This window comes from Fulmarus glacialis, unplaced genomic scaffold, assembly GCF_000690835.1.
Source record: "Fulmarus glacialis isolate BGI_N327 unplaced genomic scaffold, ASM69083v1 scaffold2598, whole genome shotgun sequence".
NCBI lineage: Eukaryota > Metazoa > Chordata > Aves > Procellariiformes > Procellariidae > Fulmarus > Fulmarus glacialis.
In genome coordinates, this window is record NW_009229932.1 from 32,199 (window position 1) to 45,368 (window position 13,170).

General features: G+C 43.1%; 1 protein-coding gene across 1 annotated transcript in view; it reads left to right on the top strand.

The window, feature by feature from the left end:
* LOC104081314 (potassium voltage-gated channel subfamily H member 5) overlaps nt 1-12,746 on the top strand; it is a 44,939-nt gene extending 32,193 nt beyond the window's left edge. Inside the window, exons 5-7 of the mRNA XM_009584008.1 lie at nt 8,034-8,149; nt 11,994-12,390; nt 12,700-12,746. Coding sequence (XP_009582303.1) covers nt 8,034-8,149; nt 11,994-12,390; nt 12,700-12,746 — 560 coding nt within the window. The remainder of the gene's footprint in view (nt 1-8,033; nt 8,150-11,993; nt 12,391-12,699) is intronic.
* The last annotated feature ends 424 nt before the right edge of the window (nt 12,747-13,170 follow it).

A 13,170-nucleotide genomic window follows, 5' to 3' on the forward strand; every position in this document is an offset into this window, starting at 1 on the left:
GACAGCCATTCAAAGTTCCTTTCCTTTTTTATTGAACTTATTGAAACTCAGATCGGCTTTTCTCTCATTTTGCCTGGCACTGAGATCAAGCTAAGCAACCTGTAATTGCTTGGGTCAGCCTGTTTGCCCTTTCTGCGTATGGGTGCAGAAAGCCTTTTGGTTGTACTCTGGGAGTTCTTTAAAAACTTCATTGTTACTGTAATAAATCTAGCCAGAGACGGATTTTTTCCATATGTCTTTAGCTTTCCATGTCCATTCTCATAAGCCGTAATTTCTCATTCACGTACTCACTTGTCCTCTCTTTCTTCTCATCCCTGTGTGCTTTATTGTATACTGCTTTTTCATTTCTAGCAGCTGCCTTCCTTTTGACCCTGAGCCTTTGGCTGGTGTAATCCTTTTCCTTGACCGTTGAATGGCACCATTTTGCTATCTGACAAACTCCTAAAAGCCAGTTGACTGACATTTACAGTACTTAGTCTCTTTTTCTCCCCCCCGCCCCCAATTTGTACTTGTTTTTATATACTTATGGGAAATAAGTTCTTGGTGGCCCTATGTGTGTGTGTATAAAGTTTACCTTTAGTTGCAGAAACATGAAATTTAAGAAGTTGTGCACTGTAAATTTACAGCTATGTCAGAATTAAACTTAAAAATACATTGTATACCAAATGTAGTCTAGTGGTGTATAAATCTTAGCACTTTACATCAGTAGATCTCAAAATGGCTTGCAAAGTAGATCATTAGCATTATCTTTATTTTAGGGAGAAACTGAAGCTCAGAGAGGTAAAGTGATATGCCCAAGATTACCCGGTGATTCTTCATCCATTTTGAGCTCCCCAGTAGTTGCAGTGGGTGGATGATAACTGGGAATACAACATTGAGCAAGAACAGAGATCAGATGTAAAAATTACCCCAGGAGTGCAGTACATCATCAGACAGTGGAATGCACAGAATTTCAAATTGGGAAATTTATCCTAATATTTTGAATTACATTTGAATAGACTCTGTGGTTCTTCAGTCCTTAAATAGTTCTACTGCATCATGGGAGTGATTGAGCTTTGTTTGACTATTATTCTATTTATTCAGGAATCCCATTTATCCCTTTCTCTCTAACAAAGCAAAACCAGGATGATTAAGTTTTTTGAAGAGACAATGAGCTCTTTCAGCTATACTTTACCTACAATAAAGAGCAAACAGCCAGCCACTGCAATGATTTTACTGTCTGAACGTCTAGAAATAGTTGAGATTTGCAGATGCTAACTATTGATGCGAAAGGATGATCCATGTTATCAGTTGAAATCCAAACTGCCTATTTCCGTGGGGTGCTAGCCCTTTGCTTTTGTGGGTAAGTCATAGATTATGTATTATTTAAGCATTCTGTATGTTAACTGTTTCGTGCTCTGCAGTGAGAGGAGAACAACCTTTCCAGGGTCTGGAGGTGTTACTTACACTCCTGCAGGCAGGAATCAACATGAGCATTGCTGCAATTACCCTTTGCGGTTGTTTTTTACATACAATATCATTCTTAACCCAAGTGTTTTCACTGCAGTCTAAGATACTGGATAATTCCCTGTTACACTGATTTAAAAGCCTTCATGATTTCTGATCCTTTTAAGACCAGACAAACCTTGATAAAAAGGTTAATTGCAACCCAGTAGAGCTACACTAATGTTTTATTAGGGGGAACTAGTCATGTCTAGATTTTTCAGAGTAAGTGCACTATAAAGAACATTAACATCTCGCCTTGAGATTTTTAAACTCTTCATAAACTCTGATCTATGAATTTAGCTTTAGAATAACATAATATAGTTTATGAACTAGAGATTTTAATTAATTTTTTTTCAGTGTGGCTGCTAGCTACGTGGCTAAATCCGTATTTGGACCTATACACAAATCCAGTAAGAGAGATTGCGGATTTTCAACTCCTAATTAAACTATGGGGAGAATTTGAAAGGTTTTCTCACTTGCAGATACTTATGTTTGAAAATACTTGCTGTTATCTTTGAAGGTAATGGGTAGGCCTATTGACTGCTGAGGTTTGTACAGGGAAGGTGGCTTAAGGAGAGTGGAGCAAAAGAGCCCAAGTCGTCTTTGCTCATTAGCCTGTGCGTGCAAGGGGCTTCTCCACGGCGGAGGGAACTGCCCGGGTCTGGCACAGCCCCTTGGCAGGAGCGTCCGTGTGTGATGGGTGCCAGGAGTTGCTCCTCAGGGCACGTGGGAGCACTATCAGGAGGCTCACCGTTTTGGGTAGAGTCTAGCCAATCCTCTGCCTGCTTTGTGACCTTGAGGGGAATCAGAGGGATTTAAAGGTTTTGTCTGCAGATAGCCATTAGGAAACAGTGATTCTGTCCCATCACTTCCAGCATCACTTCTGCTTGGGGAAGCCTCCCTTGGTGCGCTTTCTTTGGGCAGCTTTTACCCTGGTCCTTTTTATGCTCTGCCGTACACTGCAACAGCATCTTCGACCTGGATGACATTTCTCCTTTCTTAGAGAAGGCAGCAGAGAAGAGGAGCGGGTGTTGGAGATGGATGAGGGTGTTTGTGTACTGGATTGATCTGCAGGGTATATTAATGGGAAGGAGATTAGTGACCAGAAGGGCAGGGAGAGAGGTCCCTATGGCAATGCAAGAGTGCAGTTTGCAGAAGGTCCCTGAACACAGAGTAAGCAGCTGAGTGTGGCGGTGGAGTGGAGCTGTTGGGGGAGCAGCTGCCGCAGAGTTGTTCCCATCCCAGCTGTCCGACGTAAAACACAATGATTGAGGATTGTGAGGATTCTTCCTTCAACATCTCAGGAAGAAAGATGTGTGGGCGTAATACCACTCTTGTTAGAAGGGTAGCTGATGGAAAAGCACATGCTATAGTGAGTGAGGTTTCAGGTAAGATAGTTTGGACTTTCTGATGGTGGAGGGACGATAGGATCGATTTTTGAGCTGGAAACACTGTTTCCCCCTTAGACAGCAAATCATTTCTGTAGTGGTGTGTACATCTCGGGAGTGGCTGAGTGAGCATCTTAGACCCATCTGGAAAGCTTTTCCCTCTCTGAGGAGGTGTTTGGGCGCTCTGTCTGCTTCACTTGGCTATTGCCTACCTCCCTTCCGTGCTCCTGCACTCCCTCAAGCATCCTGGCACAATGTTCACAGCTTCAACTCGTGTTGTAGCAGCTAAGGTTTGAAAGAAATACTGATTTATTTTTTTAAAATTAATTTAGTACTCCTTTTTTTTTTCCTCTTCAGAGAAACTTTTGGCTCAGCCGTTGTGTGAAGTACACTACCAAGTCATCCCTGGCTCAGTTAGCCCTGCAGTGAGAGTGCTGTCAAATTGGCTGTCCTAATTAGAGCAAGAGATGTGGAGAATATTTTGCAGATGTAAAGTATTAAATTGTGACTAAAACACATGGAGGAAGAAGAAAGTTGCATGCTTGGAAGGACAGCATTACAGCTGGGCCAAGGCAGAGACTAGTTTAGTTTGTGTCTAGGCTTCTGTTTAAGAACAGACCCTTGTTTTGGATCATGAGAATGAACACAGATCAAGAGGGGTTTTTTTTAAAGCAGGGGTACAAATTCTTCTTGTTTTGTCCATGAATCAGAAAGTAATTAAAGAGAACCAGGGGAAACAATCATTTTATGTATATGTTATTCCAGAATTTTCCGTTTGGGGTAGTTAACATCTTCCTCTGAAATACCCAGTTTAACTTCTTGTAAGGAGAAGCAGCTGCTGGCCTGATCTGATGTGTGATCTGATGATGTTGCCTTTGTTCCTCAGAATCTGAGTGCAATGGTGCAAGTTCAGGGTATTATTTTTCAAGTGGTGCTGTGGAAGAAAGACACGATCCAGCTGAGCTGAAGAGAGCATCAGAAGTGTTGCTTTTTCTCATGAGTAGGCTTTTTTCCCCCTCTTGCACCTGCTATTTGTGCTGCTCCTTTACTCCTTCCAGACTGAAAATATCTGTGAGGACAGGCGGTCACTAATACATGGGATAAAATTACCATTCTTTTCAAGTCCCTGTCTATAGGGGAAAAGAAAGAAGAGAATTGTTTGAAGAAACATTGACAGCAGTAGGCAGCTATGCAAATTTTGCCTGGTCTATTTAAACATACACATTGGCTTTAAATATAATTCTGAACTTATCTTAGTCTACAACAAGGTCAAGAAACAGAGAAATGTACCCTGTACAGGTTATTTCAGACACGAGGCAGCCTGTATACATTTTCACCTTCCCACTCATACCCCAGCATCTTGCTGTTGCTATGTTTTTAATTCTCTTGGGTTGTAAATAGGAAACAAAAGAACTTGGTACTTTTTCACACTATTGCAGATGGATAGATTGGAGCAGGTAGAATAATGCTGGACTTCGTGCTGAATTACAAAAAAGTCATGTTAGTGTATTCTGTACTTTCAGTGTCCAGAATCACGGGCTTCACAGGGCTGAAAGAAATGTGAAAATGCCTCTAAATGAGGCTGGAAGGGTTTTTGCAAAAGGTCTGCTCTAGCACAAAGCAAAGCTTTGGTCTTGGTGGAGAAAGGACACGATGAAACGGTTTGCCCTGTGAAAAGAAGAGGTCAGACCAGATGAGCAGAATGGTAACCCTGAATGCTAAAACGTGTGGCTTCTTTCTTTCCCGTGACATTGATGATCTCACCAAGGTGGAAAAGGAGTTTTTGAAAAAGTCATAGTTCCTCCTTTCTTTTTGTTTTTTACAGCTAAAGGATTGCTGTTGTTTGAAATGTGTCTTACTCCTCCAGCTCCTTGTAGTACATCTTTCCCAACTTCCCCAGGCTTTCTGTATTTGCAATTAATGGAGAACAGGTATTTTTCTTACCTAAGATGACGATAATTTTGCTTTTCTAAGAGGAGAGGCATTTTTAAAACCCATATTTTTGTGAGTGGGATCTCTCAGCCTGTGAAGCACTGGATTGCTGGAGAGTACATGAAGCCATCTCCTGTCATTGCCAGCCCCTGACTTTTCTCCAAATCCTGATCTAATCACTGTGCAGATCAATGCTCTAAACCTCTAAACTAAGAAAATAAAGTAAACCTTGAAATATTAACCATCAGCCATCAGAAAGGTCACAGAATCACAGAATGGTTGAGGTTGGAAGGGACCTCTGGAGGTCATCTTGTCCAACCCCCTTGCTCAAGCAGGGCCCCCTATGACCTGTTGCCCAGGACCACGTCCATACAGCTTTTGAATATCTCCAAGGATGGAGACTCCACAACATCTCTGGGCAACCTGTGCTAGTGCTTGGTCACCCTCACAGTAAAACAGTGTTTCATGATCTTCAGATGGAACCTCCTGTGTTTCATTTTGTACCCACTGCCTCTGGTCCTGCCACCTCTGGGCACCACTGAAAAAAGCCTGGTTCTGACCTCTTTGCCCCCTCCCTTCAGGTATTTATATACATTAAAAAGATCTGCCCCACATCGAGCGTTCTCTTCTCCAGGCTGAACAGTCCCAGCTCTCTCAGCGTTTCCTCAGACGAGAGATGCTCCAGTCCCTTAATCATCTTCGTGGCCCTTTGTTGGCCTCTCTTCAGTGTGTCCATGTCTCTCTTGTACTGGGGAGTCCAGAACTGGACACAGCACTCCAGGTACTGGCCTCACCAGTGCTGAGTAGAGGGGAAGGATCACCTCCCGTGACCTGCTGGGAATACTTTGTCTAATGCAGCCAAGGATACCATTCACCTTCTTTGCAGCACAGGCACATCGCTGGCTCATGTTCAGCCTGGTCCACCAGGACCCCTGGGTCCTTTTCTGCCGAGCTGCTTTCCAGCTGATTGGACCCCAGCACGCATTGGTGCATGGGGTTGTACCTCCTTAGGACTTTGCACTTCTCCTTGTTGAACTTCCTGAGGTTCCTGTCAGAGTTGGATTAGCTGACAAAGCTGAGATGTGACAAATGAGGGTGTTGGGACTGAATCCAACAGTTTGGCTGTGGTGGTTTTGGCTGGGCTGAGCTCCTTTCCGTCACTCTTGTATCAGCTCTGTGGGGCAGGGTGACAAACTAAAGCTTGGGGACTGGCCCCGAATCCCTCCCCATGGACCACAGGGAAGTGTCTTTCCAGCGGAAGAGGACACTGCGTGTGTGCATGTGTGTGGAGGTACCTTCCCAGGGTCTGGAGATGGGTGACCACCTTCCCAGAGGAGAACTGCTCTTTTTCTCTGGTTCTTGCAGCAGGGTTGCAGCGTGCCAAGAGCAATCGGCTGGGTGCACCGCGGCCTCCAGCAATTATAAGAAATGTCGGGGCAGAGCTGTCATGATGCTGTTACCATGCTCACTTGCTCTTTGAAATCACTGGCTAAGAAAGATAAAGAACAGTTCTGACTTTTGTCTTAAAGCTGTCTCCTTGCCACAGTTTATAGACAGTTAGGAAAAAGAAAACGATGAGAATTTTTTCTAGAAATTAATTGTTCATACTCAGATCACGATAGTCTCTTTTGACCTTATTTAATACAGAAAGTGCATGTTCCTAATTGAATATGTCTGGAAGCTCGAGAAGCATGAGGCGTATCGGAAGTTCACATTTAGATTTGAAAAGTTAATAAAATACTTCTATTTTTTACCTTTTCACAGTGCATTTTTAATGTGCATTTTTGAGGTCATATATAAATAGCCAGACAAATGGTTTGTGCTGTGCTGGTGGTGTATCATGATATTTAGATCTGTTCTGATTGCTAAATGATGAACAACGGATTTACATTTGCGTGAATGTGATATGTACGTGGTAAGTTGCAAAGCCAAACTGTAAATTATTTTTTTCTTCAAGTTTTATTGTCTTGTCTGTTCTCTGCTCTTCATTTTATCTACCCCAGGACTTCCCTTAACTTTCCAAGTCCCTAACTCCTATCACACAACAGGCATTTAAAAATAAACCTAGCTAACATAGAAGTGTTGTGTTTCCTTTCTCAGATGTGATGTTTCCCCCAATTTTCACCTACTCAGCATTCAAGTTAAATAAAAGTAAAACCTTCTCCTGAACCTGTTTCCTGTCCGTAACTTGTTTGATATTTTATACACACCTGTGTAGTAAAATATCAGGTTATACCTGGCTAAACTGAATGTTGAGCATCTCCTTCAGTGCTCTTGGGGAGGCATTTCCTTCCTGCAGATATGTGAATTTTCAATTTTCCTGCTTAACGCTGAGGTGCTACACTGCTTACACCCCTGGCGTTTTCTTTGCTACCGCCGATCTACCTCATCCTTTGATGCACCCACGCCAGCTGTCACGTTTGGGCATTTTTCCAGCAGGAATGACTTAATGACATGTTCCCGGGTCGGTGCTGCTGTCAGTAACGAACTCCGATTGCTCTTTTCTGAACGCTGCAGAGAAAATTCCCCGGGGCGGCCCAGTGTGTAGGTCTCAAGCTACCATTAAGGCAGCTGTTTATCATTACTTTGACAGCTAAATGTATTTCTTAATGCCATTTAAAATCTAGTGCTTAATCTGTCTTTAAAGTCTTAATGATTTTTTTTTTTTTAATCTGAAGCATTGCTGTTGATGCAGCCCTGAATTTTACTGATTTTTTTTTTTTTTTCCTTAATTTTAGTTTTGTCCCTGAAGTCTAGTTGGGGCAAGAAGCAGTAAAGACTTAGGGATCAGACTTTTGGGGCTGCTCCAGTGGCCCTGAATCAGCAGGAGCCTTTCTGTAGCTGGGCAGGATTTTACTTTAACAGGATTTGCAGACTTGGGAAGCCTTTGCATTAACTTCAGTGGCTTAGAATTAGATTTCAGCAGCAGAATAACTCCCCAGAAGGCTGAAAGCAGAATGTGATCCCTCTAACACAATGTCTCCAAAAGGCAGAAGAAAGAACAAGCCAGAGCATTTTGATTTTACTCAGATTTACTCGTGGTTGCCTTGAAGCAGCGGCATTTTTCCTCTTTTGCAAGGTCTTTAAGCTTGGAGCCCGAAGCTGTTCTGTGCAGCAATTTAGAGAAACTATTCAAGCCTGAGACTTAATATCAGTGAACGTGAAGGAGATTTACTAGCGATGAATGAGGTTTGAGTACTTCTGACACGATTTCCCTCTTTCCCGCAGGTTGGACAAAGTTTGCTCGGTTGACGCGGGCGCTGACGAACAGCCGGAGCGTGCTGCAGCAGCTGACGCCGATGAACAAGGCCGAGGTGGTGCACAAACACTCCCGGCTGGCCGAAGTAAGTGGGACGGCCACCAGCCTGCTCCCTTCCTAAGGCAGGAAGAGATGGGGGGGGATAAAAAACCAAACCTATTCCTATTTATAAATAATAATTTTAGAGGAAAATATTTCCCAACTCTTGATTTTTTTTCAACCTCTCTGCTCATCTTAGAGCAGCACTATGGGCCAAGCCCACGTTTCTGGGACAGGTCATGCTCTTTCAGGCATGAAAACAGTCTCTGTAGGTCGCTTTTACTTAAATGTCCCTATTTCTGTGCATGCAGTTCTCAGTTTGCCGGTTGTGGCTTAGCTTGGGGGCACGGTGTGCTCCTCTGCGTGCTGTCTCACAGCGACGTGGAACCAGGCTTGGTGTCCTTGAGCCCTGTGGATGGTCGCTTACTCTCCCGGGGAAATGGGATTGTTTGAGAAACCAGGTACTCCTCTGTGGAAGTATCCCTGTCTGGGTCCCAGGGGTTGTACAGGCACGCTGACTACATATATATCTTGACTTTCTTGCAAAGTCATTCCTGCAGTATTTTGCTCATCTTTTTTTTCTTCAGAACTGATGAAGTGAACTCTTTGGCAGGTTGCAAACATCTCCTTAACAGTGCAGATGGTGCAACAAGTGAATGCCTTCAGGTTAACTGATGAAACAGAGGTACTGCTTTCATCTTCATGTCCATTGGTAATGAAAAATACATGGGTCAAAAATATATGGTCAAAATATATGGGCTACTGAAAATGACAGCCCTAGCCAGCTTGTGCCAGAGAGCTTGTCCTGAGTTCGATGCTAAGAACTGGTAGCAGCTTTAAATGTTTTTTTTGGTTCCCTTTCTGGTTTTAGTGGACTTCGATAATAAAAACTCTAGTTAAATTAAAATCAGAATGGAAACCCACAGTTTTCAGGTGTTGGCAGTGTGATGTTTTCCCTTGAATTATCCCATACCAATAGCTTGGATGACTGCTGAGTTACTCGCATGTCTTGCTTTTCTGATTCATGACGTTTCAGCGCTCTGTAAATCCAGTTATATCCATTATTGGTTTAGTCTAGAGAAGGGAAGACTGGAGAAGATATGGTAACAATATTCAAATAAGTCTAAAGCAGTTGCATAGAATGAGGGAGGAAATTATTCACCAGGACCACTATAGCTAGAGAAGAAGTGATGGCATTAAGTCACAGCAAGGAAGATTTAGATCAGGCCGTAGGAAAAGCTCAGGTAAGGGAGAAGGTTGTACCCAGGAATAGGTTGCTTGGAGAGTGTGCAACCTCTTCTCTTACAAGTTGTTTAGAGCTGCAAAATGCTTTCTAGGCAAAGTGCTGTCAGGAGTGCAGACTGAGTGGAGGTATGCCATCCCCCATTTTCCATACTCCTGTGTCTGAGGAGGAGCGTTATCATCACAGCTCCTCCCTTGCAGAATGTACTGCCCACCTTTACCAGGCTTAACCGTTATCAGCCGTTTTCATTAGTTGTATACAAGAATAATTCAGAGAGTCTGCGATGAATGCAGCTGACTAACAAGATATTGTGTATTCTTTAGTGGTTTAAAATTAAAAATTCATGCAGCATGAAAGAAATGATCATTATAGTTCAGTGGTCTCCACAGCCACTTGCCACCCACTCACCATGTCAAACTCAGCGTGATATTGTGTTAAGAATAATAATTATGCTTTTACAGTATCATGGGAGCTCCTAAGCACTCCACCACCAGAGGCATAGGGAACTATCAAGCATATGTTCATCGCATTCGGCTTGAGCCCTAAGAAGCTTATTATTCCAGCTATAGTGAGGCTGTTTCCAGATCCTGCCCCAGTGAACAAGGCAATGAACAAACAGGCCTGGTGAAACCAAGGAGAGAAGTCCCAGTCCTGATTTAACATGACAGTAAAGTGTTGACCAAAGATGAGTCCAAAGAGGTAACTGGAGATAACGACCAGATTAGGAGTCAAAGCCAAAATGGTGTGTGAAATGCAGGGGACAATTTTGGCATTGAAAGAGGTTTCATGGATTTGCACAAAGGCTGCTGTGAAAAGATGACTGTACTGATCATTGCTTTTATTCCAGGGAAGGACCCATGGATCCACCAGCGAGTTCAGTGTGCCACAGTGGCCAGCTGAACCTTGCCCATTGGGTGGTTGTAGGAGTGCTGTTAGTGAGTCTTGTCCTGGTCACTGGGGAAGTGACACCTGGAGGTTGATATTTTTACGGGTCTCGCCAGGAGTTTGGGATCTGTGAGGGTCTCTGGTGAGCGCCATTGGGACCACACTGCTCAGTGTGCGCTGCTGTTCAGCTGGAGCTCAACACATGGCTTTGTGTTACACCGAAGCTGGTGTGATACAAGGCTGTTGGCAAAGGGAGCAGCCGGGGTCTCCTGGAGGTCTCTGCTGCACTCTCACTGCTGCCTGCGTAGCGGGTCTTGTGGCTTTCTGGCTGCAGGATAAGTTTGTGCAACTCAGCTGACTCTGTAGAAAACTAATGTAACCATAAGTTAGTTTTTCATCGTATCAGTTTAACTGACTTTCCTTACCAGTTGTGATTGCTAAATCTGACCTTAGGGAGGGTGGGAACAGGCAGGCAGGTCACAGCCTGACGCTGGGCCAGATTAGACATGTTGGAAAACCGCAACACAGGGCGCGAGAGGCTGCTGTTGTCCCTTGGCGATTTCTGAAGAACAGATCTTCAGTGGAGCCAGACTTTTAATGTCTGATCTCAGCAACAGCTTTCTCATCTTAAAAATAAGACTGCAAAGAATTAATGGAGAATCTGTACCTGCGGTACTCGAGTTCATATTCTTAGCTGTTGTGCTTATGCAGTCTGTGTTTATTCAGAGCCATTTACTCCTCTTCATCGAGGAAGCATCCTGCGTTTGATCATTTTTACGCATTTGGAATCCAACTGTGCCTGCAAATATGGTGCATCAGCTCCAATATGGGACAGGTCTAGGGCTGAAATGAGTTTTAAAGTTGTTGGAATTATTTATTTTATCCCATACAGACTTGAGATCCCCAAATGTAAAAGGTGTTATTAGTTCCAAAATACACATGAATCTTTCGGTTGTCAGCACAATATATTGCCACGTAGTGCATCCCTTTGTGCTTTTGTTTCTTGTGTTGGACTGAGATAAGAGGTAATTAGATTAGCTGGGAGGAATATCTTAAGCGAATTTGGCTTGGTTCCTTTGCAATGTTTCCAGTTCCATATTTTACAAAAGGGCACATGCAGGAGATTATAGTCATGTGCAAAAAAGAAAAGTAATTACAAGAAATAAAAGAGAATTCACTGGTGATATTGAGCTTGTAAGAGCAACAAGTTCTTGAAGAAAATGAGAAGGAAGCATGATATTGCCAGGGTGTTGGGGCAGAAATTGTGCACGCAATCCTTCATTTTAGAAGGAGGTCAGCCAGCAAGGCTGAAGTCTGATTTACCTTTGATAGGGTATTGTTCTGGCTCAACAGTGGTTTAAAAAAGAGGTCAGGCACGAAGGATTAGTCTTGTAATACTTCCAAATATGAATGCATACTCATGTTCATAACTGCAGAGCATAAGCTGGTGTGGCAGTACCCACAACCTGTTTATGGAGCCTCTCTGCCCTTGCTATTGGCATGGTTTCCCCTCGGTCCGTCTGCAAAGCCCTCCCTTTTTGCAAGAATATCCTCAGCTGCTATGCTGCTCCCATTCATCGAGTGATCGCTGCCTCCACACATTCTTAATAAATCAGATAGATAATTTAGAAACTGTGGGTTGGCTTGCAGTGTCCAATGAACACAGTCCTGTCTTTGTGCTGCTCCTTACAGAAATCTGTAATAGCCCTTATTGGATCATATTAATTGAAAATAGTAACATTTGCTTTTCTGTCTTTTACAGGTTCTCCAGCTGGGATCTGATATTCTTCCTCAGTACAAGCAAGAAGCTCCAAAGACTCCACCACACATTATACTACACTATTGTGCTTTTAAGACCACTTGGGACTGGGTCATCTTAATTCTAACCTTCTACACAGCAATTATGGTTCCATATAATGTCTCCTTCAAGACAAAACAGAACAACATTGCCTGGCTCGTGCTGGACAGTGTCGTGGACGTTATTTTTCTGGTTGACATTGTTTTGAACTTTCATACAACCTTTGTTGGCCCTGGTGGAGAGGTTATATCTGATCCCAAACTCATAAGGATGAACTACCTGAAAACGTGGTTTGTGATTGATCTTCTGTCCTGTTTACCGTATGACATCATCAATGCCTTTGAGAATGTGGATGAGGTAAGTGATTGTAGTCCACCTCAAAAGGATTGTTTTAATTAGGTATTAATTTAAGAGCATGCTCCCAGGCATCTGGCAGCACTGAGAGGCAACTGAAGCTCTGTGCAAACATGCAGGGATGGCCTTAAGCTGCTGGGCTTTACCTACGTGGCGTTCCCGTGTTGGAGAAGAGGTGTCTTATGATTTCAGTACCATGTGTGGATACGTACATTAATGGATGTGGGTTTTAGAATCACTTGCTTGTCATCCAGAAGCATTGTTGCACATCCGTATCAAAATGAGTTGGACCAGTTGGGATGTCCCCCTGCCACAGCCTCCCTTTTCAGCTCATACCCAGTGACTGCCTTTAAGCAGTCCTAATCCATTGCATGGCAGGCTAATATGGCTTGACGTAAATCATCAAAACTCTATATCTGCTCTGGCTGAAGCTGGTGGCGAATTTGCCACTGACTTATATGAAAGTGGAGAACGCCTCTGAATGAGCATTTTTAAAATCCTGCCCTAGGATTACTTTTTGAACCATGCTGTAATTTTCTGGTTTTTTGTGATGTCTTTTTAAATGTCTGATTGAGAGGGAGATTTATCTCCATTTTTTTTAAACAGTTCTTGAACTACTGCTGGAATTTTAGAAACTGTTTGAGGAGAGAAAACATAAGTATCTGAAAGAGACACTGAATTAAAGCTTTTTAACCGCTCAACATATTAACATTTACGAAATTGAGCTTGTAGCCTAAGATAATAGAGAAAACAAGCAATAACTACGACAAATAATGCATGCGCAAGT